Here is a 25729-nt window from a genome sequence, read left to right on the forward strand (position 1 = left end):
AGACAAGTGTGGCAACAGGTTTTAACTCTAGTTCTCAGAAAGGACTCGTTCGAAAGAAAGTGAAAGTGTCAGCTACCAAAAGATAGAGAGAGATGTTTATCCTGGTGGCGCCTAACGGTGATCGATCTCGACTCTTGGCCATTTTTGTGCAGCTGAAACTACTCAAAACAGTCACAACAATAAACAACAACAACACACAACAACACACAGCAAGCACACCCAAATTATAATAAATATAACAAATTTGTGTTGCTGTTGTTTTGTGGGCTGACGCTTAATGACAAATCGTGTACGTTTATAAGAAATGCAAAGCACGCAAACAGTTTTGTGGGTTTGTTTTGGGACAGTTTGCATGACTGAAAATATTTGTGGGTATTATTGATTACCAACATTCGCCACAGAAATGGGCTCTTTAACTTCTGACAAATGTGCCAGCTAAGTGAAATAGCTCAAAGAGTCAACGAGTCAGCGAGTCAACCAGTCAAAGCGTCATTTCAGCAGACATTAGACATTGTAATGCCCTGTCTGCTCCCTGACTTCACTTCACTTCACTTCAATGTGCTAATTTGCATCGGACTACGAGTTTATGCTCCTCCGGTTCAGGTTCGAGCACGGGGTTTGGGATCGGGCATGGGTTCGAGTTCGGTATCGGTATCAGTCTCGGTCTCGGGACTTGATAACAGAGAACATTCGATCGCTGCAAACTATAGAGCGGAATAATTTAACAAAAGCTGCGTTGCGCACTGACAAAAACAACATCCAAATAGAAAATGAAATAAAAATAAAAACGCGATCGTCCGTCCGTCTGTCTGTCCGTCTGTCTCTTTGGCTTTTCGTCAACCGCAACAGTCAAACAGTAACAGCAAAAGCAACAACAATAAGAATAAACAATATAAATGGCCGCATCGGAATTGCTAATTTGCTATTGAGTTTTGCTTGGCTCGCTTTGAGTTTTGTGTGCTTGCTGCTTGGAGCTTGGGTTTTGGGTTTGGGTCTGGGTCTGGGCCGAGGGCCGAGGGCCGCGAGCACGTTGGGTTCCTGGTACGTCTCCGACTGTTGTTGTCTCCACTCTGCCTCTTTTTTTTTTCTTTTTTTTTTGATTTTTGTGCGACATTTTTGACATGCGGATGTGCCATGTTAACGAGTCGTTTTTCCCCACTCTCTTCGGCCTGCTATCAAATCCCATTACCATTTCGAGTACCTTGCAAACTGACTGTATTTTCACCCAAAAAACAAAAAAAAAACTATATCCAGCACAGCTGCAAAACTTCAAAATTTCAATTGCCGAGCACAAATCCTTTGCACATTTACAATAAATTGAATTCGACCAATGCTGTTGCGGTCAAGCAGCGTCCTCGTCTCCCTCCATTTGCCTCTGCACAGCAATCAAAGTTGCAACCAACCGGGCAGGCAGGCAACCTAAACCGAGCAACCAACCAACCGAAATGCTTCAAAACCGCAGGAAATTCGTCGAATTTGCTGTGCGGTAAACTGGTGGCTCAGCTAGCTAGCAAAAAGGATGCACAGCCAGGAACAAGGAACAACGAGCAAGGAGTACTTGCTTCGCCTCAGGCTATTGTGTGTCCTGTTCTGTCTGTGTGTGTGTTCTGAGTTTGCCGAGTGCGTTGGCGTATGCATAATTGATGCGAATGTTTGCGGCAGGAGCCGGGCTTAGATTCCGGATTCCGTTGCTCATAATTAAGTCGAAGCGCACCGAACAAAAAGAAGCTGCTGGCCAAACTGAAGGACAGCAAATCATTTGAGAGCTCTGAGATTTTTTTGCTGTTAAATCTAGTCAAAGCCGCAACAAAATGTTGTTGTTTTTTAGAGAGAGTTCTTCTGCGGGAATTCCAGCAATAAAATCAAGTCAATAACACAAATCACTATCTAATATTTATTATCCTTATTGAACTGGTTTTTACAGTTAGTTCTGCTTTATGATCTATTTTTGTCATTTTATTTATTTGACTTCATTTGGCGCCGGACTGTCATAAAAAATGCGCAACAAACCCGCAGAATTAATACAAAAAAAAGAAGTACAATAGTTTATTTTTTTGTATGTTTTTATGAGCGTCACAACCGTTACCTAAATGCTTTATTTTCACCTTCTCCATACACACACGCTGTCAGTACCCGGTAGGGCAATAAATTAATCAAAATTCGAGTGTGTGTCCAGTTGGGTTTTCTTTGGAAAATTGCTGCTCACACCTACACAACAAGATCTGTAAATGATTTGTTTGACAACAAACACAGTGGGACACAGTCTCTTGGCCTTTCGCAGAAAGGTAGCCTCGGGACCGTCCCCGTCTCTGTCTCTGTCTCTGACTCCGTCTCCGTCTCTCTGTATCAGTGCAAATGATCGAACACAAAACGTTGTGGAAATTGCAGTCAAAGATTATCAACGTCACCAGACGTCGCCAGCCTCGGTTAGAAGACCGGGCATCGCCTGTGTGGCCATTCGAGTGGGCATCATTAACCTTTTAAATGCCAACGACAACAAAAGAGGCAAAAAAAAATAGAGAGGGGTACGAGTTGAGCTGAGACCTCTCTGCGAAATGTCAAACGTCATGGCCCTTATTGATGTTTGCTCGATACTACCGAGTATACCGAGTACTCTTCTCGACTCGGCCCATTCCTATGATCTTATTAGGCAGCCAAATACATACTTAAGTAGATGGACAAAGGGGTACACACATTCACACACACAAAAGGACACCAGCGACACACGCGCACACCAATTATCACCCACCCCCATGTATATACATAACATATATCGCATAGTGCGTCTTGGACACAAAGCCAAACGTCATCGTTGACAGGCAAGTCATTGCTCAATGAGTGAGCTGAGCCCTTAGTTGAGGCCGCGTGTTAATGAATAGGCAAAACAATAAAAGGAAGGCGATGTAATTTCAACAAAACGTTATTTCGTATTCCTTTCCGATCAGATTGCGCCTCGAGGGTCAGTCGAATGACAAACGTTACAAAATAATATATGTATATAAAACATTTGAAGGGGCATCTAATTAATTGAACGGCTGCTGCAAGGGCTGATTTAATGTAACTGCAATGAAGGATTAAATCACATAAAATGCATATCAATGCTTATAAATATTTATTAGATTTTTTTCGATACATTTGTTGGCAACAATTTAAATGGAAAATTCGGGTAAAATGCTTTCGAATGTAACTGAGTTTCAACTGCTTGTGAACTGCTTGTTGTGTTTGTTAACAAGCAGTACTCACAACTGCGCTTGAACTGCTTGCGTTCCAACTGCTTGCTGTTGAGCTGAGCACAAAATGTTAATAACAGAAAACGTTACTGTTAAGCTGGAATTTAAATGTCCACTCAAGAAAAATGTGTAAAAGAATAAAAACAAGCCACAGTGCGAATGAATAATAAACTCATCGTTTCGCAGCCTATATTTTTTGCTGGGCGTCGCCATATTTTGCGTGCCGCTATAATAGCTAAAATAGCCTTCATAAATATATGTTTTACAGCTGTCGAGCGCATTAAGTGTCTCACTGTCTTTTTCTAGATTTTATTGTACAATGTCCTTGTCTAGTTTATCTAGTTTATTGCGGTGTTAGTCATATCATAGATCGAGCCTACTGCAACATCCTCCCAATACCCAATATCCCAGGCCACACAACACAAGGCAACAGTTTAACAATGCAACAATGCCGACAATCAATTCCCATGACAACCAAGAAAATTCCGCCGTTGTTGTTTATTTTGGATACGACGCAGTATGACAGCAGAAACATAACAAATGTGGAAAACGACAACAAATTCAGCAAAGATATTTATTAAAATTTTATTTTAACTACAAAAAATATTACAAAACTCAAATGTGAATAAAAGTGAAACCAAAACGCGTTGAAAAATGTGTCAGTTTATAGGTTTTTTATACACACACTTAAATTGTAGCTACAACTAAAAATATATCAATCAGTAAATTATACATTTAAACAAAGAATTGTGTACAGAGCAAACAAATAAAATAAACACAGCAACACAATGCCAACGATTCCGAAGCGAGCCACTGCGGCCAGCAAAGGCACCGGCATGGACTTTCTCAGCACGGGAATCTCACGCACCGAAGTCACCGAGATGCAACTGAAATGGCAGGACAAACCCTGTCCTGCCCCACCCTGTAAACAGGCCTTCTGGTGGGCCAGCCAGCCAAAGCCCGTCAAAATCAAAGGTTGCCCCAAGTAAGTTCCAACTGATTTCCTCAGGGTTTTGGTCAAGGGGAACCACACATACAATAAACTATAGTATAATAGAGTACATATAAATATTCGCCCACGCGTAACGTCGTGAGGTCAATGAGCTACAGAAAATGAAAGTTGTTGCCACAAAAGCCAGTCATAAATTGCGTAAATGAATTATTAAATAAACAATAGGTATGGTCAATAGAAAACTGAACAGGCACGCATTCTGAATGAGCTCTATAGACGGACAAATATCGATGGACGTGAATGTCGAAGAAAGTAGAACTACATTGAGTGCTTAAAACTCTAATTGACGCATTTCTTAGTCGTAAATGTCGTTAAATGCAAAAATAGACGGGTTAATATTGCGATATTGGCGACAAACGTGGGTCATATTAAGGTCAATTCAATGATAGTTGAAAATGTGGTAGGAAGACATAAACTGGCATTAAAGTCGGTGAAGAAAGTGGAATTATGTGATAAGAAGTATGTGAATTTTGAAGAGCTAGATTTGGTAGATGTGACTATGTTCTCGCTTGCTAATCACTTTTATATTTGAATTTTGAGGAAGACCAAGTCGACTAAAAATTAATAATTGTATACATTATTTTTTGTGAATACTTCATGAATGATTAATAAAAAGTCGTTCTTGTAAATGTTTTAATTATTGTCATGTAACTAAATTTATTCATATTTAATTGATACTTCATGAAGTTTTCGACAAGAACTCTGTGAAATTATGAGCTTGAATTTCCATATCATGTTCTTGCTTGTCAATTAAACTTTAAGTTAAGTTAACTTTAAGTTAACTAAAGTTGATTATATATTTTTGATTGTATATCATAAATTATCCTTTTTGAAGGCTTCTCTGCGTATACGCTAGTTATACTTAAAAGTAATTCCCGCAAGTGTTTAAATTCTTGTATCATCCTTGTCATCTTCGTTTATTCGTATTTAATTGATACTTGTATGAGTAGTTTTCACTTTCGAACTGAAACTTCTACAACCTTGTTGCTTGTTATAAAAATACCTCTATTATTATTGAATGCCCATCCAACATATATTTTTATACTGTGGCTTATAATAGCCTGAAGGACAATCTTACATGTAAGAACATCTCTGCTGCCGTGTCACTCAATTCTAAGACAATCTGATGGTCATCTTTATCGTCAATTACTGTGCATGATAAGCTCCCTTGCCCAAGTCCATTAATTAGTGGAGAAGCATACTTAAGAATTCTCGAAAAACCCCTTGATGCCATATCTCTGGCCGCACACAACCTTTGACCTTTGTGACAGCCACGCCAGCTGTGTGTGCGACAACGATAATTTCGAAGAAGCAAATACGAGCTGCTTCATTAATTCCGCTTATCAGCGGCACACGTCAGCCCCTGAAGAGCTGGTTAAGGCGGAACTTACAATTGACCTTGGCAATTGACATTAGCCGCAGTCGAAGTCGCAAGTCGCAACTCGAAGTCGGACAATTCCAGGTAGTAGCCACCCACCTCAATTCAATGTCAGCGGCAAATGCGTGAAGTCATCTCGGAAAGTCGAAAGGCTCGCAGGAAATGCGCCACTTGACACAAGCCGGTGGCATATGAAAAGCTTTAGGCGTTTTGCCAATTTCAAGGACACCGCTCATAAGTTCGAGGTGTCACAGCCGAGTGAAGCGGGCTGGACAGGAAGTCAGGAAGCACTTTTAATTGGAAACAAAGGTAAGGCAAAATCGCAAACACTTGGAATACATAATGCGGCTGGCATGCAAAAGACCTCTGAGTAGCGCGAATTTGGCGGCATTTCAATGTAGTCGAAGCAACGGGCAGTTAACGTGTGGAGTCAACCTCCATTCAAATCATGCCACCGAAAGCGACACCTGACTCAGACAGCTGTTGACCAGCGCGGAAAAACGCCAACGAAGCGAGAAGCGAAAACCGAGCAACTAACGGGGCTCGACCATTTGGTCATTTGGCGTTCGCCAGTCGAACAGAGCGGCAACAAACGCGGTTGCTCCTTGTCGTCCGGCCAAACAGGACTAAAGGGGCAGCACACCAAAAACAAACGCAATAGAAAAGTAAAAAAGAAAAAAAAAAGTATTGATTAACTTGTTCGTGTGTGTTTGTGACGTGTGTTGGTGAGTGTGGCAAGTGTGCTATTGTTGGCTATTTTTTGTGAGCCAGACAAATGTGAGTGAGAGAGCCAAGTGAATTGATCGACTAAGCGGACAAAGCAGATGAAAGCATGCAAGAGACGAGCAGCAGCAGCCACAGCAAGCAGCACATAAATCCAGAACACTTCCCAGACAACAATAGACCAGACCAGCAGCAGCGAGCACAGAACTTTTCCTTCTCCAGCAACTATCCCTATGCACCAGGACGTGGCAGCAATAGCAATAGCAACAGCAACAACAGCAGCAGCAACGGCTACGGCAACCACAACTCTTACAACGTGCAACGCTATCAGAGTCCCTACAACTTTCAGCACGTGGTCACCAACGCCTTCTCGGTGCTGCACAATTCCGTGGACATTGACTTCGACAACAACAACAGCGGCTCACCACAGAAACCGCCGCAGCCCACCAATCAGGCCATTGTGCGTCCCATCATCCGTGAACCGTTGGAACATGTAGATCAACGTGCCGCAGCTGGCGCCACATCGGGCAATCCGCCACTGACGACACGCGCCTTCTTCTCGCGGAGCACTCAGGAGGTGCGCAGCTTTGCCGATGAGCTGAGCCAGAAGCTGCGTTTCCTGGCGCCGGAGGAGAATTACGCTTTACGCGGCGGCAGCGGTCACAGCAACGCCAACAGCCATTTGAGTGGCAGCGGTGCCTGGCTAGCGGCACGTTCCGGGCAACAAATGGAGCGGCCACGCTTTGAGACCACAGTGCCCACGGGCATTTTTCTGCCGCCGCCGCATGAGCTGCAATTGTTGCCGGCGTCGATGCTGCGACGTCATGTCTATGCTTACTCCTCCTATCCCATGATCTTGCACAGCTACTACAATGCCAACAACAACAACAACAATAACCAGAACAGTAACCAGAACAAGGATAACCGATCGATGGCGTTGGCGGCCGAGAAAGAAAACAAGGCAACAACAATGTCCAACACAATGGCAACGCGTCAGAATGGAGTGCGTGCCACGGCCGCTGTGGCAGCTGCCACTGCTGCCGCCGCTGTGGCCTCCAAAGGCGAATCACAGTCCCAGTCACAGTCGCAGTCGCTGGCCGGTGGTCTGCACATTACCAAGGCGCAGTTCCAGCAGCAACTGCAGCAGCGACGCAACGGCGACAAAAGGTAATAAAAAGCAAGGCCCAAAAAAAAAAAATGGTCAGAACAACCAAAAGTCCCCATCCCAGGTGTTAAAGTGGGCCAACAACAGCGGCTAACAGTTGAAAGTCAAGTGTGCTCGACTCTGTGTTACCCATTTTAGCAAATTCTCAACTACTGTGCGTGACTTAATCATTTGATAAAGTGCTAAAGCACTTGATTGATGAGCCAATTTTAATGACTTGCAATGTTTATTAACCAATCTTAATGGACTTCGCGAAGTCTTAAAATATGTATTTTCCTATCTTTATGGATTTATCTAAAGTTCAACAATTGCAATATTTATTATACAATTAAATATTTGCAATATTTATTTCTTTGCGAAATGATGATTACTTGTAAGTTTCCAATCTAGAATATATTCGTAAATGCATTCTTTCGGAATGATCTATGTATATCAAATAACAAGAAATATGTTTGCCACTAGCTTTATTAGAATCGTAATATCTAGTCTTATAGTCTAGCCATGTTCGACTATTAGCTTTTCTTTCCAATCGATAGAAGAAATGAAGACTCACTCATCGAGTAATTTTATTCCAAATGTCCTCTCAAAACAGTCTAAATTTCTCTTAAAAACTAAGCCAAAAGCCATGGAAAAGGTATCCCCCAAGGTATATATTCGGCTAATGAAGTCAGCCAAGAAAATGTTCACTATGTGTACTTTATTATTCCGAAGATTTTCCATTCTCACCAACCTTTAATACCCTTTCCTCCCTTACCGGCGGCCGGGCATAAATATATTACCATAAAGTGAAATGCGCGTGAGAGGTTCATATATTTTTTTGGGGCTGCGCGTTCGATGGCAAGAGAGGGGGCAAGATGGCAATGGGTCAGTCGGGGGTTGACCGCCCGCACCAAAGTTGTTTATCGATTGTTGCGTGTTGCGACAATTCAATTTGAAATGTTCGACGATTCCTTTGAAATTTTGAATTCAAATGCTGATTAATTTATTTAGCACATACGTTGATCCCAATGGTTATACGCTGCGTATACTTAACTTGGCACCGTGACAGGACAACGACATCGCTATTTGTCATGCAATGGACACTTTACAACGCTGCTTAAATAATTTTAATAATTTAGATTTTATTGGCACAAACAACAAGCAGCGCAAAAAAAGAACAACACAATTGTCGGAACTGTGCCTCAAATGTCATACTACATACTACAGAATATTAAGTATACGTACACAAACTGTAATATAGTATAAAAGTGAAGAAAACAGAAAAACGCGGCAACGAGTGTGAAGTAAGGCAGCAGGACATTCATTCTACATATGGCATTGGGATCCAAAATGGCATGAGAATATAAATACCATCTAGGGCCAGTAAATGTTCTCGTATTTCTCACTCCAGCGAATCATGTGTCCAACTTTGGCTACAATGAATTGGAAGTTTTTTATTATACAAATGACCTCGATATAATAGCAGTATGTGTTGCCTTTCACTACAAATGGCGGTCGGAAAACGCATAACATTAATCTCATATCAGCATATCTGTATTTGTATTCATCCCTCATAGAACTTGAGGATAAATGATCGCTCCAATTTCCTATAGGCGAGTTTAATTAAGTCCAAGTCAGCACTCGTTATCTATGTGAATAATCTTGACTATTATTTAGCAATGTAATTTTGATATTTTCGTTTATATTTAGAATATAGATAGATCTCATTTTCGATATTATCTGGATATTCATTACATATTGTATGTCATTGACATTAATATAATATTATTATCAATGCTGTTTCTGGTATTTTCTTAATCTTAAATATAAAGCGATTTCAAATTTGTAGTGAGATTCAGTCCAATCATAAAATTTAACTCAATATGTATATTTACTATCTGTATTTGTATCTTTTAAACATCTACGTGAATATTTCTCTCTGCCAGATTTGACTTATGTTCACAATAAAACCTTCTCCAAAGTGCTTTGTAAAGTACTTCGAGTGCCCTCCTAGCGAATTCCCCTTGCAGTAACAGTTCCATATACTTAGTTATTTTCGCAACTCGTTCTCGTTGTCGTTGTTGTATCTCAGTCAGTCACTTTGGTTGATTGCTTTGTACTTCAGGACCCAGACCCAGAGAAAGACCGCGTCCGTCAGTCAGTGTGTAGAATAACCCCGGATTCGCTTCACACATGCGGATACCAGACATTTGCCATTTGAGGCCGCTTCTTACTTGGCTAGCTGACTGGCTGAGAACTTCAATGTGACTTCCTGTTTGTGGGCCAGTTTCAGCGGTAGCAAACCGAGAAATTTGCATAGGTCACGAGTTCAGGTTCCAATGCCCAAAGGAGTGCAATGTCTGACAAGCTTATATGCTGCTTATATACCTAGAATACTATTTGACTGTACATACTATATGTAACTAAGCGAAAACACATATAAATTAGCAAGTCATAAATAACTGACCAGCCCAGGGGCAACTTGGCTTTTGCCAATTGTTCTCTTAAAGCCATTTTTGGCGCGAGCTCTTTAACGGCTGCCTGAAAAGTGGGCTATATGTTGGGCGCTAACCATTTGACCCAAAAGTGTAGTGAACTTAACGGAAATTGATTCGAATCGGAGATGTCTTGACAAGCATACGCCCCGTATACCAACCAAGTGTTGGGCAGTGGGCGTTAGGCGTGTGATGCCATGCACAATTTTGATGTTTATCGCCTTGAAAGTGCAACAGATTTGGGTCTAAACTTTAGCTTTAGACTTCACAGCAAAGTTGTGAAAGGCTGCGGTCAATGTTGACTATGATAGACCCGTGACTTGTGCTCACAAATCTAACACTTCTATACTTACGAGGCAATGGTTGAGATAATTCTATTTATTATAAAGTATAAGATATGAAAAGTTATTAAAATAGTTTTATATATAATATAACTTTTATATTTGAGGGCCGAAATATTATATAAATTTAAGAAAGCGATAAAAAAGATAAACAAAAAAGTTTTAAAATTAGATATACACCTACTGTTTGTTTTCATTATGATGACTTGGCTATATCAATTTCTGTATTTACTATGTAGTATTTTATATATAATTAATTTCAACTTACATTTGAACACACCTATAAGACTCTGGAAAATTCATAAATAATCCAAGATTATATCCTTAAGCGTTGGTAAAAAAAAGAGACCCTTTTCAAAAGTGAACGGGTCTATCGAAACAGCGTCTTCGAGGTGTTTGAACTGGGTCGAGGTGTTTGCTAATTGGCCGCTTCTTGTACGTTTCAATCATTCTAACTCATTGCAGACCCGTTGTGCCACCGCCGGAGCCATACATGAATATGATGTACGACCGTCGCGTCATTAAGGGCAGCAACTTTGGCACGCCCACAATGATTGTAAGTGCAGCAGTGGAGTTCTCTAACAGTGCTGCAACCCTGACCCATGACTAATCGCTTTGGCACGTTTCTTTGCAGACGGAGGTGGATCCATTCGACAAAGCCGCCGAGCTGCGGCGCCGAAATATGCTGCGCAAGCGTTCGATGCAGTGTCGCAATCAACGCAATGTCCTCGGCACTCCGCCACCGGTGAAGGGCAGAAAGCACGAGAATATGCAGACGGAGAAATATTTGGAGAAGCTAGTGCAACGTCCGCCAGAATTTTCGGTGGACACACAAACCGATCTGTTTCTGGAAAAGCCGCCGACACCACCCTATGTGCCAGCCAAGATTGGCGTCGATGTGGGCACCGAGATTGGAGACGGTGAGCTCTTCAACTTTGATGCCGAGGCTCAGCCCATCATCGACGTACTGGTCGATGCCTGCATCGAACAGAGCATGCTCGAGGTGGCCCACGAAATGGAACTGCAAGCCTTGCGTCGCAAGCAGGAAGAGTAAGTGCAGCGTATGTTGAACTGTGGCAGCGTATATTGAACTTAATCTCTTTCAGATTCCTGGCACAACGCGAGGCAGAGCTGGCTGAGCTGCGACGCCTGGAAGCTGAGGAACTGCGCTTGCAAGCGGAGAAGGAGCGTCGTTTGCGGCAGGATGCCATTGCCAAGGAGCTGGATGCCGAGATGCAGAAGAGCGTCACAGCTGCTAAACTCTTACAGGGACACATTGCCAGCCTGGTGCCTGAGGTGCTGGAGAACATTGAGCCGGCCAGCGATGCTGTGAAGAAGGAGCAACTGATGAAGGATGTCTGCCCCTGGCTATCGGCTGAGGTGGCCCAAGAAGTGGGCCACATTGTGGATTCCCGTGAAATCCTAACGGCCATCATACAGGAGATTATCAAGCAGCGTGCCTCAGCCTACATGGGCTACAAGGAAGGCGAATCGGAGGCATCCACGTCGGATGTGGGCATCTGTGAGGAGGAAGGTTGCATGCCAGATGGCATGGAAACGTGCCCCTGTGAGCCGGAAACGGAAATGGCCGATTGTCCCGAGCCGCCGCCATCGCCGCCACATCTATAATACGAAGATTACAAATGAGTGATATGATTTGGTTTAGTTCAGTTTTTGGAGAGTCGCGAGGAGAACAAATCCAAAGAGTCGCCGCTTTGTCTTGTGTCTGGCAACAAGCGGGTGCAGTTTTTGAGCCGCATGTTGCCACACACAACTACATTGACGCCAAATCGTTGCATCACAAGTAAGCAAATATTGTTAAAGATTTATGTTTTACGCAAATATTCAAACAAAATAAAGCGAACAAAAATCGCAAGACAAGTGTTTTTTTTTAAATTGGGATGTGTGCTACAAATCGTAATAATTTACTAAGTAGCCGTTACAATATTTCTTAAATTTCGGGCGTTTGTTCAAATGTCTGGGAAATACAACAAAATACCGTTTGAGGTGTACCCAGATGGCAAGGCAGAATTATATATTAGTATATTTCATCGGCGGAAAAACGAAAATTTGCAACCACACGCCAACACAGGCTTTACCCAAATGACTATCGCAGCTATCGATAAACAAAACACTGCTCCAAGAATTTATTACAGCTGGTTGTTTTTTGGTGTATGAATTTGAACGTAAGAAATTCTTTTCCGCACATATTCAAGGAACTTTATTTCGCACAACATTTTCGTAGAAGAATTGGAAAATGAGCTCAAAAAGTGGAAAACGCAGGCGAATGGAATGGCGAATGGCGTTTCGTAGGGAAGACAAAATCGCACTTATTAGGGCAGTGCAGTCACATGGATGCTTATGGAAAACAACAAACAAAAATCCCAAGGAACAAAATGCAATACAACACGCATGGAAAAAGATTGGCGCGCAATTGAATAAAGAAGGTATATAGATATATTTTTACGTTACCCATAGCAAGTTTTTAATAATAGTACCTCTTTCAGCATACGAGTGCAAGATTGCATGGCGTTCTATAAGAGACAGCTTGAGATACCATCGTTCAAAGTCCGCTAAAAAAATCTCTTCGAAGGATTCCGAGTGTCATCCCGATGATTGGGAGTTCGCGAAATATTTGACATTTCTTCCCATAATGTCATCACAGAATCGGTAAGTCATGTTCAGTTATCGTTTTTCAAATCTTAAACATTTTTCCTTGCGTTTTAGTAACCATTTTGAAGAGATTAAAGCAGCCAGCCCAGTCAATGAGTCTACGCAAGAGGTTTTCCCAGTTGAAGAATCTGTTGAATCAGATGCGTTTCTTTCTGACAGCCAATTGATGGAAAAAGAAATGACAATTGACAATGCATCGGAGCCAAGCATATCCTATGAGACTCATAATGAAACTTCCAAATTAATAGAGCCCAAAGTCGTCGAAAATTACCCAGAGAGCGGTGTCAATAAGCATCTTGTTGGCATAATAGGCAAATATTTTACTCCTCCAAAACCTGGACGCGCGATTTTACCATATTGGGGAGAGCTGCTCAATGAGTTGCCGCCTGCTGTAGCAAGACGTGTGGAAGTAGAAATAACAAATTTGCTGCATTCAAAAATAAAGTTACAGGCGTCCTATATACAATAAAAAAAAACTAAAAATACTTCCTTTTTTTTCCAAACCCCTTACAAATTATTCTATCAAAAGGCTTAGGTAACATAAATATTTATTATTGTAAACTGCTCGTTATTTCGTCTAAATCAATAGATGGCAGTGTGACCGTTTTTACCAATTTTAGTATTTCTGAAGTTGCCGCAGCAAAATGAAAAAGTTAAGGTTTGATCGAAAACAATATTCAAGCATTGATTTGGTGGTATAAAAAAATTAATTTAAGAATAACAATGTCAATCTTATATAGTGCACAAAAATATTCCATGACAATATAACGAATACTATGAATAAAAAAACGTTCTTTTTTGATTTTTCGATTTGAAAATGTATCGATAAATGCCAGTGTAACCAGCTTGTAATTATTGGGCATTTTGTATATTGGTATATTTATCTCATCAACGTTAAAGGTATATTTAAGAAATCTATAAGCTCTATTAGTAAGCATGTCCAAAATATTTACACCCACGAATCAAATACGCCTCACAAATGTGGCAATTGTGCGGCTAAAAAAAGCAGGCAAGCGCTTCGAAATAGCCTGCTACAAGAACAAAGTGTTATCCTGGCGCAACAACAGGTGGGTTCACAGAATAATTAAAGCCACATGCTCGAAGTATCAAACTAACTACGTCGTTCAAAACACAGCGAGAAAGACATCGATGAGGTGCTCCAAACACACACGATCTTTACAAATGTGTCCAAGGGCCAGGCGGCTAAAAAGGATGAACTGCAAAAGGCATTCGGTCCCAAGGACGACACAGAAATCTGCAAAGAAATCCTGAGCAAAGGAGAACTCCAAGTGTCAGAGAAGGAGCGACAAAGTGTTCTCGACTCACAGCTCAACAGTATCGTGAATAGTGTGGCAGCTTTGTGTGTGAATCCCGAAACACGACGTCCATATCCTGCTACAATCATCGAAAAATCCCTTAAAGATGCCCACTTCTCCGTCAAGATGAACAAGAATACCAAACAGAACACACTGGAGGCCATCAAAATGCTGCGCGAGCATTTGCCTATTGAGCGCTCAAGAATGAAGCTACGCGTGAGTTTTGCGGGCAAAGAAGGCGGCGGAAAGCTAAAAGAGAATGTTATCAAGTTGGCCAATAAAGTGGAGCACGAAGAATGGGAGGATGCAACGCTGCATCTGACATTGCTCATCGATCCAGGACAGTATCGTGTCATCGACGAACTCGTGCGCAACGAGACCAAGGGCAAAGGATTACTGGAGCTGCTGGAACTCAAAGAAGTGGTGGAGAGCGATGAACTTTTCTAACATGTGATTACATTTAATAGTATATATATGTTATATATAAAAACCGGATATTTGTTATTTAACACGAATGCATAAATATTAAAAATTGTTGATTGAGCCCCAGGAAGCAAGATACATCGTTCTGTTCACTTGAGTTTCTTGAGATCCTCGAAGCGACACGACAGCTTCGATAAGCTGTCACCATCCTCCTCCTTTCCACTGCCTGGCACATCGGGCAGCGTTGGCAGATCCATCGATGGCGGCGGAGCGCTGGGCTGCTCACTAGGCGGCAGCTTAGAGCGTGGTTATGGTTTCAGTTTATTGGCAATCTGTGAAAAAGATACATTGAAACCCATTTGTGGTGGCCTAGGTGCAGCATCCCGGTCCTTCACTGAGGTTATTGCGATCAGACAAATCAATAAGATGCGCCTGCTAATCGGGCTTTTTCTCCTGCATCACCTGTGTATCTGACTCGAATTCAATGTTGTTGTTCTTGAGTGCGTGAATGCTGTGCAAATTATGGTCCATACTTGTGTATAAAGATGACCAAGATTACTTTCAGCTCGGCAATGTCACTTTGAAGTCGGGGACACATCCATACCAGATTGGACGCGGGCTCAGCGATCTGCTGAATGAGTCCGAAGCACGCCAGCTGCAGATCCCAACACATTTCAATGATTTCCATCCTCCACGAGGTAATCTTCCCTAAAAGGTGTTTTTTATTGTTGTTAAGCTACGTTAGCCCTGATTTGAAAAATCCCCTCCCAGCACGTACCTTATGATGTGCTCCACACGATCCGTTTTGCCTGTGGAAAGAATCTGCGATCTCCTTTCGCGATTTTTGTGCCAGCTCCGATTTCTTTTTCTTGAGCAACTCGAGACGATTTTGAGCCAAGCGCAAATTTATCTTTAGTTTGTTATAGTTGGGTCCGTTCAAGATTGTGTAGCTGCTCCTTCTTGCACTGAATTGTTTCTAATTATTTACTAATAATATTTCTATGCAGACGATTCACGAATTAACGACAAACAAAAACGGTTCGTGGGACGTCACGAAATGGAGCTGCCAACTAGGCCCACACAAAAATAACTCATATTTTAAGCAATTATTATTACCAATTTATTTACAATAAACTTAAAAAAAAAACAGTCAATAAGAAGCAGCAATAAATTGGGTGAAATTATTCAAAACCCTTTTTAAATGATTGCAAATTAATTTTAAATTGCAAAAAAAACACTTAATTAATTTATCAATCATTAATAACATTTTAATTCCATTCTCAATAAATACACATACACAAATAAAAATCAAATTGTATTTAACAAAAAATTTAGTAATTTAAAATATCCCGAGCTACCTCCAATTTAAATAATCAGCGAACAGAGCTGACAACTCGTTTATTTGTCTGTTGCACCAATTGAGACCAAACTACTTCGTTGTGTGTTGTTGCTTTCGTCTTCCTCTTCAAAATAATTCGCAAGAGCTGCGCGCTCCTTTCGCGCTGCACAAATCATAGTTCAAACAGACATTAAATCAACATTTAATTAACATTAATTTGAGTGCATTCGAAATATTTAACAATGTGCACAATGTGTAATAAAAAGGCATTAGTGTCGTTTACGCGATGTGCCAGTAAAAATGTGAAAATTAAGAAAACTCCAGTGATAAGTGGCTTTCAGACGTTTAGTGGTACCACAATTGAGTCTCAGTGCCCTACATGGCAAATAGTGGTACCCCTCTATATTAGACGGAAACGTACTAAAGGCAAACGTCGATAAAAATGCAGACCAAAACGCAACACTGGAAAATGTTTGCGAACAGCTGACTCGATGCATACAGCCGCTAGAGGGCGCCTCGCGCATATCGAACGCTGTGCGTTGGCATTGCCAACTGCCATCAAACGCCATATTTGTTTCTGCCTGGTGCCTGCTTCTATGGTGCTTGGTGTTTGAGAGTAATGAAAGCGAATTTTCATGCAAACGTCGTGGACATTTAATTAAATGCATCAGCATATTTTAACACAAGTCAAGAAATAAAGCGTAAAAATGCGTTAGATAAGTGTGAGTGTGTGTGTTTTATACAAATTTATTTAAAGAGTTGGAAGCAACACAACAAATTGGCCAAGGCCCAAAAAGGTAAAATAGACTGAGCGACTGCGAACAGGAAAATTGCGCTGCTGCCTTGTGACGTCACAGACAACACACGCACAGTTTACAGTACACAGAGCATAAAATGGGTTATACAAAATGTCTTCCATTTGTCTGATGTGTTGTAGTGCGCCATGGAACAATATATTGCCATTGAGGACATGGAGATGAAGCCCGTTTATTCGGATCTGCAGGTGGTGCAAGTACCACACGACGAAGTAGGTGTAAGTACAATAACAAAAAAGACAACAACAAAAAACATCTATTAATCAAGTTTAATCGGTTTCAGTCCTTGGTGCTGCAAGATGATCAGCAACTAGTGTTCAACGATCAGCAGCAAGTGGTTTATCAAACAGCGGCACCAGCGCAGTATCAGCAACCACAGCCAACGGCAACCGCAAGTCATTACATTACCCTTGGTGCTGATCTGCAACAGCAGCAGCAACAACAACAACAACAGCAGCAGCAGCAGGAAGTGCAACAACAGCAGCAGCAACAGCAGCAAGTTGTCATGCATCATCAGCATCAGCAAGTTCATTATCAGCAGCAGCAGCAACAAGAAGTTCAACAGCAACAACAGTTGCATCTAGAGCAGCAGCAGCAACAATATGTGCAACAGCAGCAACAACAACAACCCGCCATTCAACATACTCAACAAATCTATTACACATCTGATCAGGTGTTACAATCGAATACAATTGTGCAACACGCCTCCATGCAGCAACTGCAACAGCAGCAGCAGCAAAAGAAACAACAGCAACAAGTGCTGCAGCAGCAACAGCAGCAATACCAACAACAGCAGCAACAACATCCCGCCTATCAGCAACAAAGCACGTCTCTGGTGCAAGCAGCACCGCAACAACAACCGCAACTTCTGCAGAGTCCACAGCATCAGCAGCAAACGTTGCAGTTGCAAACGTCACCTGCCCAGCAGCAGCAACAGCAGCCACAACATCAGCAGATTGTCTACCGCATGACGACCACGCAACAACAACAGCGGCAGATAGTAAGTATCTCACAATCTTTGACCCCTCAATCGAGTGTAAGTTTGGGCATTAGATGCACTTAGTGTAGACAAGCCTTGTCAGCTTTGCAGACTCTCAGCCTTCTAGCCCTCACTATAATTTTGTTCATACTTAGCTAATAGATTTGTTTTATCAAATAACCCATGTTCGATTAAAAAATGGTTCTAACATTTATTGGCATTCATACATTATTACCTTAATAAAATAAACGTAGAATGGGGTCCGAAAATTATATAATATATATTACATTTTACAATTTTTTTAAATTAATAAGCTAAGTATAAAACATTTCAGATAACAAAGATGGCATCACTTTTAAAGCATAATCATTTGCCAATTGAAAACTATAATAATTTGAGCACTAAGTTTTATTTCATGGTTGTCACATAATTACAATTATGTTTCGATTCTGTTTTTCACATTTGTAAACTACTGAGTTCCGAATTAGTGCTAAAAATAATGTGCAAGTTCTTTCTTGTTTTAATCTGTCAGTCCCATAGCTCGCAAATAACTGTTAACCGTTATTTTCCTTACGAGAACAACCGAAAAAAAGCATGCAGTGTCTTTCTCTCTCTGAGCAGCAGACTTTATTTATTTTTGCCTTGGTTTTCTGTTGAGCGCATTACGATGAGGTGATCGTGAAACGCTTGTTTGCCGAACATCGGACAATGAGAGATACGAGTGACACTCGCGCAGAGAGACTTATTAAAAGACCGATTAACTGAAAAAGTCATTGTACTATTGTAACATTAAACTTTTTGAAATTTTAAACATGAATTTCTCATATTTCAAACTAATATTCTGATTATTTTGAATAAAATATAAAAAATTGATGCACTTTTTTGTTCACAAACGAGATTCACAAAGACAAGTGACGCGTAGAACCGATCGTGGGCAAACGGACCCAGAAGGAGTAGACCAAAAAAGAACAGAACAAACTGCTCTTCGGTTGAGTACGATCAAATTTGTATACGAGCAATTCAAAGTCTGAGTGAAGTTTTTGGGAGAGGACTTTATTGTTACTTAAATGTAACTTGTTGTTATTATTCTCGTTGTTGACAACAAGTAAAACTTGCACAATTTATACTTTGGCTAATCTGTCACTTTTGCTTTATTTTCAACAGCAGATGCTAAACAACACACATGTGATAGTTCAACAGCCAACTGGACCTCCGGTATTGATACAAGCACCACAGCACCAGGAATTGATGTTGCGACAGGCAACAGCGATACCGCAGCAAGGCATCAACATACATTCGTACAACAATCGGTTGGTGTATACAACATCGCCACAGCAGCAGCAACAACAGCAGCAGCACGTGCTGCATAACGTGCAACAACAGCAGCAGCAACAGTTGCAACTTCAAGCACAAACCGCACACTTGGTGCAAACGCGTGTTGTGCCACAGCAAACGAATAACGTCGTCTTTCAGCAAGTGCAGATGCAAAAGACGCCTCTGCAACAACAGCAACAACAACAGCAGCAACAACAACAACAACAGCAGCAGCAACAACAAGCTGTGCAACAGCCACAATTAGTGGCAACTACCGCTCAATTGGTGCGCACGCCATTTCGAGGCAAGTCTCCGCGAGGCGGCGCCGTCATTGCTCGCCATCCAGCGGGAACTGTGATTGCCACACGACCTGCAGCACCAGCGACTGTGCGGCACGTGCGTCCACGAGGCGGCGGCGTTCCAACTGTGGCCGGCAGCATTGTGCGCAGCATGCGACCACAAGGTGTGCGTCCGGCGCGCGCTCAGCTCGTGCTGCAGACGAGTACAGCGGGCGACGGACAGACGATGCAGATTGTGACGCAGACAACCAAGCAGATAACCATCACGAATCTGGGTCAGCCGACGGCGCCTGGACAACAGATGCAACCGCGTCAAGTCTATCGGCATGTGATCACCGATGCAGCCGGCAATCCGCAGCAGCAGCCACAGCAACAACAGCAGCAGCATCCGCCCATGGTGTTGATGCGCCAACCGTTGCGCTATCGTCCAGCGGTGCCCACACAAACTGTGGTGGCACCATCGCCGAGCACAAGTGGCGGCTTGGTGGGTGATCTGGAGGAGCGCATACAAGCAGCTGTTGTGAAGAAGGAGCAGCAGCAGAAGCCAGCGGGAACTGTGGCAGTGGCAACAACTGGTGGCATTCCCATGCAGCTGGCGACAGCGAATCATGGCAACAGCACCACGTTGACCACCTACTATCAGCCCAGTTCGGCGGCCAACAGCAGCAGCGAGGAGGAGCAACAACATCAGCAGCAACAACAACATCCGCAACAGCAACAACAGCCAGTTGTACGCACAGCAGGAGGCGCCAGCATGAGCGTGGCTGAATTTAAGAAGCGTCAAACATTGACCAGTTCACCAGCGCCAAATGCCACTCAAAACACAGCAGGATTGACGCAGATGCGGCAACAAACACCAGGCACTCTAGTGCGCACCATGGTGCCCAAGCAACAACAGCAGCAGCAACAACAACCACAACCAGTGCAGCAGCAACAGCAACCCAATCCTGCTGCTGCGCCACGATTGCTGCCACAGCCGCCACCTCAACAGCAGCGCGTACATGCTGCCGCACAGGCAGCGACAGCGACGCCACCACAGTCCTCTTCCGTGCAACAGACGTCGCACAACAACTACGAGATACACTCGCAACACGTGCTGAACAATCGAGCCGGCCAACCGATTGCTGATCGCGATCGCAACAGTGCCAAGATGCTGGTGATACTCGCTTCGGGGGAGCAGCGTCTGATCACATTCACCTTACCCAGAGAGTCCTGCACGGTGCAGGATTTGCTGGAGCAAGTGTGCGTGCCTTTTGATAACACCACCACCATCCAATGTGTGGAGCATCGCGGTGCCAATGTTGACTTTGTGGTCACTGTGGGCTTCTCCGTCAACGAATCTGCCAGCGAGCTCATCTCACGTGCCGAGGAGAGTCTCCAGATGAACAGGCAACAGGAGAATGCGGCGGCCGCTGCTGCAGCGGCGGCAGCAGCAGCAGCTGCAGCTTCAGCCAACACAACTGCCACGCCCACTACGTACGCCCAACAACAACAACAGCAGCAGCAACAACAACAGCAGCCCACAAATGCTGCCGAGCAGCTGAAGCGAGAAGCGAACATTGCATCATCAGCAACTGCAACCCAAAACGATGGACCCAAGCTCATAGATGGCTACTATGCTGTGTGTCAACTGTGCGGCTTCACGGGCATGGATCATGCCAAGTGTGAGCGTTGCAAACGCGTCTTCCAGGAGCCGCCCAAGCGTAAATCTTATGTGACCAAATCGAATACCAATGCAGCCGGGATGGGCAGCGTTGGCGTTGCTTCCACCTCGACCGCCTCACCTGGTGGCGAGCTGGTAACGACGGCAGCGGACAAGAAACGTGAATTGGCACGCTTGAAGCAGGCTGCGGCAGCAGCAGCAGCAGCCGCCGGAGGAAGCGTCACCTTTGCACCAGGCACAGGCAACGTGCGGGGCAGGGGCATGGCGGCCATTAGAGGTGGAAGGACGCGCAGTGGACGTCGAGTAGCCGAAGTTGATCCCGTGGTGCTGCTGAGCAGTGAGGATGAAGCTGAGCAGGATGATGGTAATGCCGATGGCAGCGCTGCGAGCAATTCGAAGCGCAGTACCAATGGCAATACGAATCAATTGTTTGCCTGCGAACCAATGCTGCCCGATGTGGACGAGGAGGCGCTTTACAAAGGTGAGTAATATTTATTTATTGTTCAAGTTAGAGTAGCTTAAAAACCTAAAGAAACTTGAAAATAGTGCAGCTTATGTTTCATTTACGTCAATTGTGCTGTGATTCTTTTAAATATTAGTTACATACATATTTACATTAAAATACATACATACAGTGTCATCATAATCTTCATGCACACAATCTTCATTCGTTAATGAATATTTGTGTTTGCATCCCTGTATAGCTATGTGCACACTATTTTTCGTTGCTGTTGGCAATGCTACGTGTTTGTAGTTCGGTCAACAGAGGGCGCTGCGATACACGCCATTTTTACTATATGCAAGTGTGAAGACAAAAAAGAGGAAGCACACAACGCACTCGATACACGATTTTAGTGTGTATTTAATTTTATCAAAAATTGCAATTAAATAAATAGTTGCAAACATTTTTAATACATTTTGACAAACTGCAAGTGCAAGTGCGCACACGCATAGCATTATGGACAACGATGGTGAGGCAGGCAATACAAGCAAAAAATATACAAACTTGACAAAAAAAAAAAGTGACAACCACATAGAACACAATTAAAAATGCATTTCACACATTTTTTGATTTGCAGATTTTGTGCGCGGCGATGTAACAGATCAAACGGATGCAGCCCAGGGCGAAGCATTCACAACGGAATTAAATTGCAAGTGTCTGCGTCTGTTCCCATATCGCTTTGAAGTCACCGAGCCGGTAAGTGCAATACACCTTTATATATATAAAATATATATGCTAATAATGAGTTTGTCTCAAAGGTAAAATTCACGTCGAAGGGCGTGCGCATAGCGGGCATTCTGCCCGATAAGGATGCAAAGTTTGTGCTGAATATTTACAAGCGCGAAGTCATCAAAGTGATTGCTCATTTTGCCAGCTCGGAGCAGGCTCAGCCGCTGGTCACACTCTATATGCTGAAGCGTTGCGCACAGTACGTGAAGACGCAGCTGCAACTGCCTGACGATACGGGCAACGAACGTAAGTTCAACACAAAGCCTTTCTATCGATTTCCGTTCTATAAAAATATTTATTTTGCTCTTTAGAATTAACCTTCAAGGGCAATGGAAGTCTGCATGAGCGTCGTTTACTATTTGTGTTTGATAGCATCAATTTCTCGGCACGCGAAACTATCAAGTCAATGTTCAACTTTGTGGATGAGATCTCCACAAGCGATGCGGCCGAAATCTTTGAACGCATCGCCGACTCTGATCGCAAGGAATTGGAGAAGACGAAACAAATGCCGCCAAGGCAACTGCGACCGGATGAACAAATCAGTTTGCTGATGTATCCCCCTAAAGGAACGGGTGGATTGTGCATACGCATGGAGGATTATGTGTGCCTCACCAAGGAATCATATTTGAATGACATAATCATTGATTTCTATTTGCTCTGGCTGCGAAATACGCTTATCCCGGAAGCTCTGCGCGAACGTACACACATTTTTAGCACCTTCTTTTACAAACGACTCACAACGCTGACGCGGCCCACGGACATGAAGCAGACAGCGGCCCAGAAGCGTCATGCGCGTGTGCAGAAGTGGACAAAACTGGTGGATATCTTCGACAAGGACTTTATCATTGTCCCCATCAATGAGCAATCGCATTGGTTCCTAGCCATCATCTGTTTCCCCTGCCTCAAGGGGCCCGTTACCTATGATACCAATCAGCCGGTAGAGCCTCAACAGCTGAAGCGACCGCGTGGCAAGAAAGTGCCAATGCAGATTGGCAACACAACTATTACACCACTAGCAAAACGCGACTCCGTCACGTTGCCAACGATGCCCAGCGAAATTTGTCGCATTGCCGACGATGAAAGCGAACGCGACGAAGCGGAAGGTGACGAAAGTGATATGGCATCTGAGGATAGCGAGAACTCCAATCCACCAATAAGCAAAGATGGCACGGCAGCATCGGCAACGACGCCTTCGCCAGCACCAACGCCTCAGACTTCGGCTGGACCCGCCCGCGTCACCAACGACGATGTGCCGGCTGTTAAACAGCCATTGATATTGATATTTGACTCTTTGGCGGGAGCCTCACGTAGTCGAGTGGTGGCAACGCTGCGAGATTATCTTACGTGCGAGTATAAGGTGAAGAAGCCGGATGCGCAGGCGCACATTTTCAACAAGGACAACATGCCGGGCCATTGTGTCAAGGTGCCACAGCAAAATAACTTTACCGACTGTGGCCTTTATCTGCTGCAGTATGTGGAGCAGTTCTTTAAGGAACCCATCAAGGATTATCGGCTGCCTATCAAGCAGCTGACCAACTGGTTCGATTATCTGACTGTGACCAAGAAGCGTGAGGATATTGCTCAGCTAATACAGCAACTAATGGACGAGAGCAACGGCAATCAGCGTCTGATATTGCCAGTGATTGAGTTCCCCACGCTTAATGGACAACTTGTCGAGTATCCCGAGGAGACGGAAAGTGCCGAATTCGAGGAGGAAGAGGGACACGACGACGAAGAGCACGCTAGCGATGCGGTAAGTAAACTAAGGTGTTTATATAACGACTATAAACTAATAAGATTTCTTTTATAATGACAGCATGATGATAGCGGTAATACTGAGATGGAAGTGGATCCTACGGCCGAAGAGTTGCAGACTGCAAAGGCTGCGGCACAGTCATCAACTGCAGCCACTGTGACCACGAGCACGACCACAACGACTGTGCTGCCTGGAACTACCACAGCACGTCGCTTTGTGCTAAAGCGTCGTTTGCAGAACGGAGCTGTCGGCAGTCCAAGCGGCGCCAATGGGGCCGACAACAACACTGGAAACCAGATGGTGCCTCAGTTGATTAACTCTCCCGCCCTTAGTGTGGGCGCCAGTAATAACAGCAGTAATGCCGTCTCCTCACCGAGTAATCTACTAACGAATCGGATGGCTGGCGTTGGTAGCGGTAGTCTGAAAATACGCAAGATTGAACCATAGCATCTGGGACCCGATCCCATTGCCGATATCCCGCCGTTGCAGTTGCTACAGCTGTTGCGTCCGTTGTAAATATGAAGGAGACACATGAATAGATTTGTAATTGATAAATGTAATTGAACACTACCTAAAATAAATTTAAATAATGAAGTCTAAATTCAAATAAAATTCGCATTCATTTGTATATAATATTTAAAGTACGAGTCTCTCTTTTCCACATTTATTTGCTGCTGCACTTCGCATGTAGTTTTTTGGGGGGAGGCTTTGTCGTGTTACTTCTAATGCCCCGCTGACCGCCTTTGCCGAGAACCAGTTTGTGGTTGTCATGTAGGCTAGAATGGTTGCCATGTATACACGGCCGACCCATGTATATGGGCTACATGGTGAGACTCCCACAGTCATTCCCCCACCCACTACCGGATTAATGTATACAAGTTTATTAACTTAAAATAGTATAAATAATTTAAGTAGCATGACAGCGTTATTGGTTTGCTTCTGAAGAATTGAAAAAGTATATTAAAGCTGCTTTGCTTTGCTTACGCTTCCCGCGGTCTTTGCCATGTATCTATGTCGTGTATACATGACAAACTACATGGCACATGCACACTTCATACACACACACACGCACACATGCATGCACATGCCATGTATTGCTCGGCCTCAAAAGTTGGGTTATGTTTACATGTTTACAGCAGCGGGTGGCTGAGGGTAGAGACGACGGAAGCAGATGTACGAATGACGAGCACAAAGCAAACGTCGAAAGACGCTCGCTTCACGCATTGGCAAAGCACATCAGCTGTTTTCGAAGTAAACAATCGGAATCTGTCAAAATGCTATTTATTTTTTAAATTGTAAATATGAAATAACACAATATTTTAATTGATTAATTTTCATTCATAATTATTATATGATTATTGAAATAGAACGGAGTGACCACATCATAGATTAAAATAAACCATAAAAATCAAGATATTATCATATTTTAACTCCTAAATAATTAGTCGCGCAAACTTTTAATTTTCATTTTTTTAAATACCGTAAATAATATAAACTTATCCTTTTTTTGCGTTCAAAGAAACAATTGTGGTGTATAATACACAAACAAAATATAAACAACCGGCTTTTCTGACGAGGGCTACATAACACCTAAACAG

At 43.1% G+C, this 25729-nt stretch overlaps 4 protein-coding genes and 1 long non-coding RNA gene across 10 annotated transcripts; 4 read left to right on the forward strand and 1 right to left on the reverse strand.

Moving 5' to 3' along the window:
* The first annotated feature begins 3892 nt into the window (after positions 1-3892).
* Positions 3893-12189, forward strand: LOC117570931 (radial spoke head protein 3 homolog B). Its single transcript, XM_034252857.2, has 4 exons — positions 3893-4215; positions 10789-10879; positions 10958-11373; positions 11430-12189. The coding sequence occupies exons 1-4, from the start codon at positions 4019-4021 to the stop codon at positions 11950-11952; spliced, it is 1227 nt and encodes a 408-aa protein (XP_034108748.1). The 5' UTR covers positions 3893-4018; the 3' UTR covers positions 11953-12189.
* A 218-nt stretch (positions 12190-12407) lies between these two features.
* On the forward strand, positions 12408-13474 carry LOC117572551 (uncharacterized). Of its 3 annotated transcripts, none has more exons than XM_034255423.2 (4): positions 12408-12509; positions 12569-12770; positions 12831-12993; positions 13051-13474. In XM_034255423.2, exons 1-4 carry the CDS (start codon positions 12498-12500, stop codon positions 13463-13465), a joined length of 792 nt encoding a protein of 263 aa, XP_034111314.1. In that variant the 5' UTR covers positions 12408-12497; the 3' UTR covers positions 13466-13474. The 3 variants fall into 3 exon arrangements, with proteins under 3 accessions (XP_034111314.1, XP_051860762.1, XP_051860761.1); XM_052004802.1 differs by having other exon boundaries at positions 12430-12509; positions 12572-12770; XM_052004801.1 differs by having other exon boundaries at positions 12462-12495.
* Positions 13475-13889: 415 nt separating this feature from the next.
* On the forward strand, positions 13890-14864 carry LOC117570848 (ribosome maturation protein SBDS). Its single transcript, XM_034252729.2, has 2 exons — positions 13890-14063; positions 14132-14864. The coding sequence occupies exons 1-2, from the start codon at positions 13933-13935 to the stop codon at positions 14757-14759; spliced, it is 759 nt and encodes a 252-aa protein (XP_034108620.1). The 5' UTR covers positions 13890-13932; the 3' UTR covers positions 14760-14864.
* Positions 14865-15845, reverse strand: LOC117570849 (uncharacterized). The gene is made up of 3 exons (XR_007954922.1): positions 15514-15845; positions 15198-15443; positions 14865-15067 (listed from the first exon to the last, which is right to left on the reverse strand). It is a non-coding gene; the product is annotated as an uncharacterized LOC117570849 (long non-coding RNA).
* Positions 15846-16229: 384 nt separating this feature from the next.
* On the forward strand, positions 16230-24743 carry LOC117567418 (uncharacterized). 4 transcript variants are annotated; one of them, XM_052003644.1, is made up of 8 exons: positions 16230-16871; positions 17012-17107; positions 17173-17889; positions 19036-21625; positions 22224-22342; positions 22405-22621; positions 22687-24128; positions 24192-24743. In XM_052003644.1, the coding sequence occupies exons 2-8, from the start codon at positions 17018-17020 to the stop codon at positions 24576-24578; spliced, it is 5562 nt and encodes a 1853-aa protein (XP_051859604.1). In that variant the 5' UTR covers positions 16230-16871; positions 17012-17017; the 3' UTR covers positions 24579-24743. The 4 variants fall into 4 exon arrangements, with proteins under 4 accessions (XP_051859604.1, XP_034103296.1, XP_034103297.1 ...); XM_034247405.2 differs by having other exon boundaries at positions 16231-16871; positions 19033-21625; XM_034247406.2 differs by having other exon boundaries at positions 16231-17107; positions 19033-21625.
* Positions 24744-25729: the final 986 nt, after the last annotated feature.

The sequence above is a fragment of the Drosophila albomicans genome, chromosome 3 (genome assembly GCF_009650485.2).
Source record: "Drosophila albomicans strain 15112-1751.03 chromosome 3, ASM965048v2, whole genome shotgun sequence".
Taxonomy (NCBI): domain Eukaryota; kingdom Metazoa; phylum Arthropoda; class Insecta; order Diptera; family Drosophilidae; genus Drosophila; species Drosophila albomicans.

Coding starts and splice junctions, on each gene's coding strand:
- LOC117570931 (XM_034252857.2), top strand. CDS start 4,019: ATGCCAACGATTCCGAAGCGAGCCACTGCGGCCAGCAAAGGCACCGGC. Junction 10,880..10,957: donor TTGGCACGCCCACAATGATT/GTAAGTGCAGCA, acceptor GTTTCTTTGCAG/ACGGAGGTGGATCCATTCGA. Junction 11,374..11,429: donor TTGCGTCGCAAGCAGGAAGA/GTAAGTGCAGCG, acceptor AATCTCTTTCAG/ATTCCTGGCACAACGCGAGG.
- LOC117572551 (XM_034255423.2), top strand. Junction 12,771..12,830: donor CGCGCAATTGAATAAAGAAG/GTATATAGATAT, acceptor TACCTCTTTCAG/CATACGAGTGCAAGATTGCA. Junction 12,994..13,050: donor ATAATGTCATCACAGAATCG/GTAAGTCATGTT, acceptor CTTGCGTTTTAG/TAACCATTTTGAAGAGATTA.
- LOC117570848 (XM_034252729.2), top strand. CDS start 13,933: ATGTCCAAAATATTTACACCCACGAATCAAATACGCCTCACAAATGTG. Junction 14,064..14,131: donor TTATCCTGGCGCAACAACAG/GTGGGTTCACAG, acceptor TTCAAAACACAG/CGAGAAAGACATCGATGAGG.
- LOC117567418 (XM_034247406.2), top strand. CDS start 17,018: ATGGAACAATATATTGCCATTGAGGACATGGAGATGAAGCCCGTTTAT. Junction 17,890..19,032: donor AACAACAACAGCGGCAGATA/GTAAGTATCTCA, acceptor TATTTTCAACAG/CAGATGCTAAACAACACACA. Junction 22,622..22,686: donor TGACGATACGGGCAACGAAC/GTAAGTTCAACA, acceptor TTTGCTCTTTAG/AATTAACCTTCAAGGGCAAT.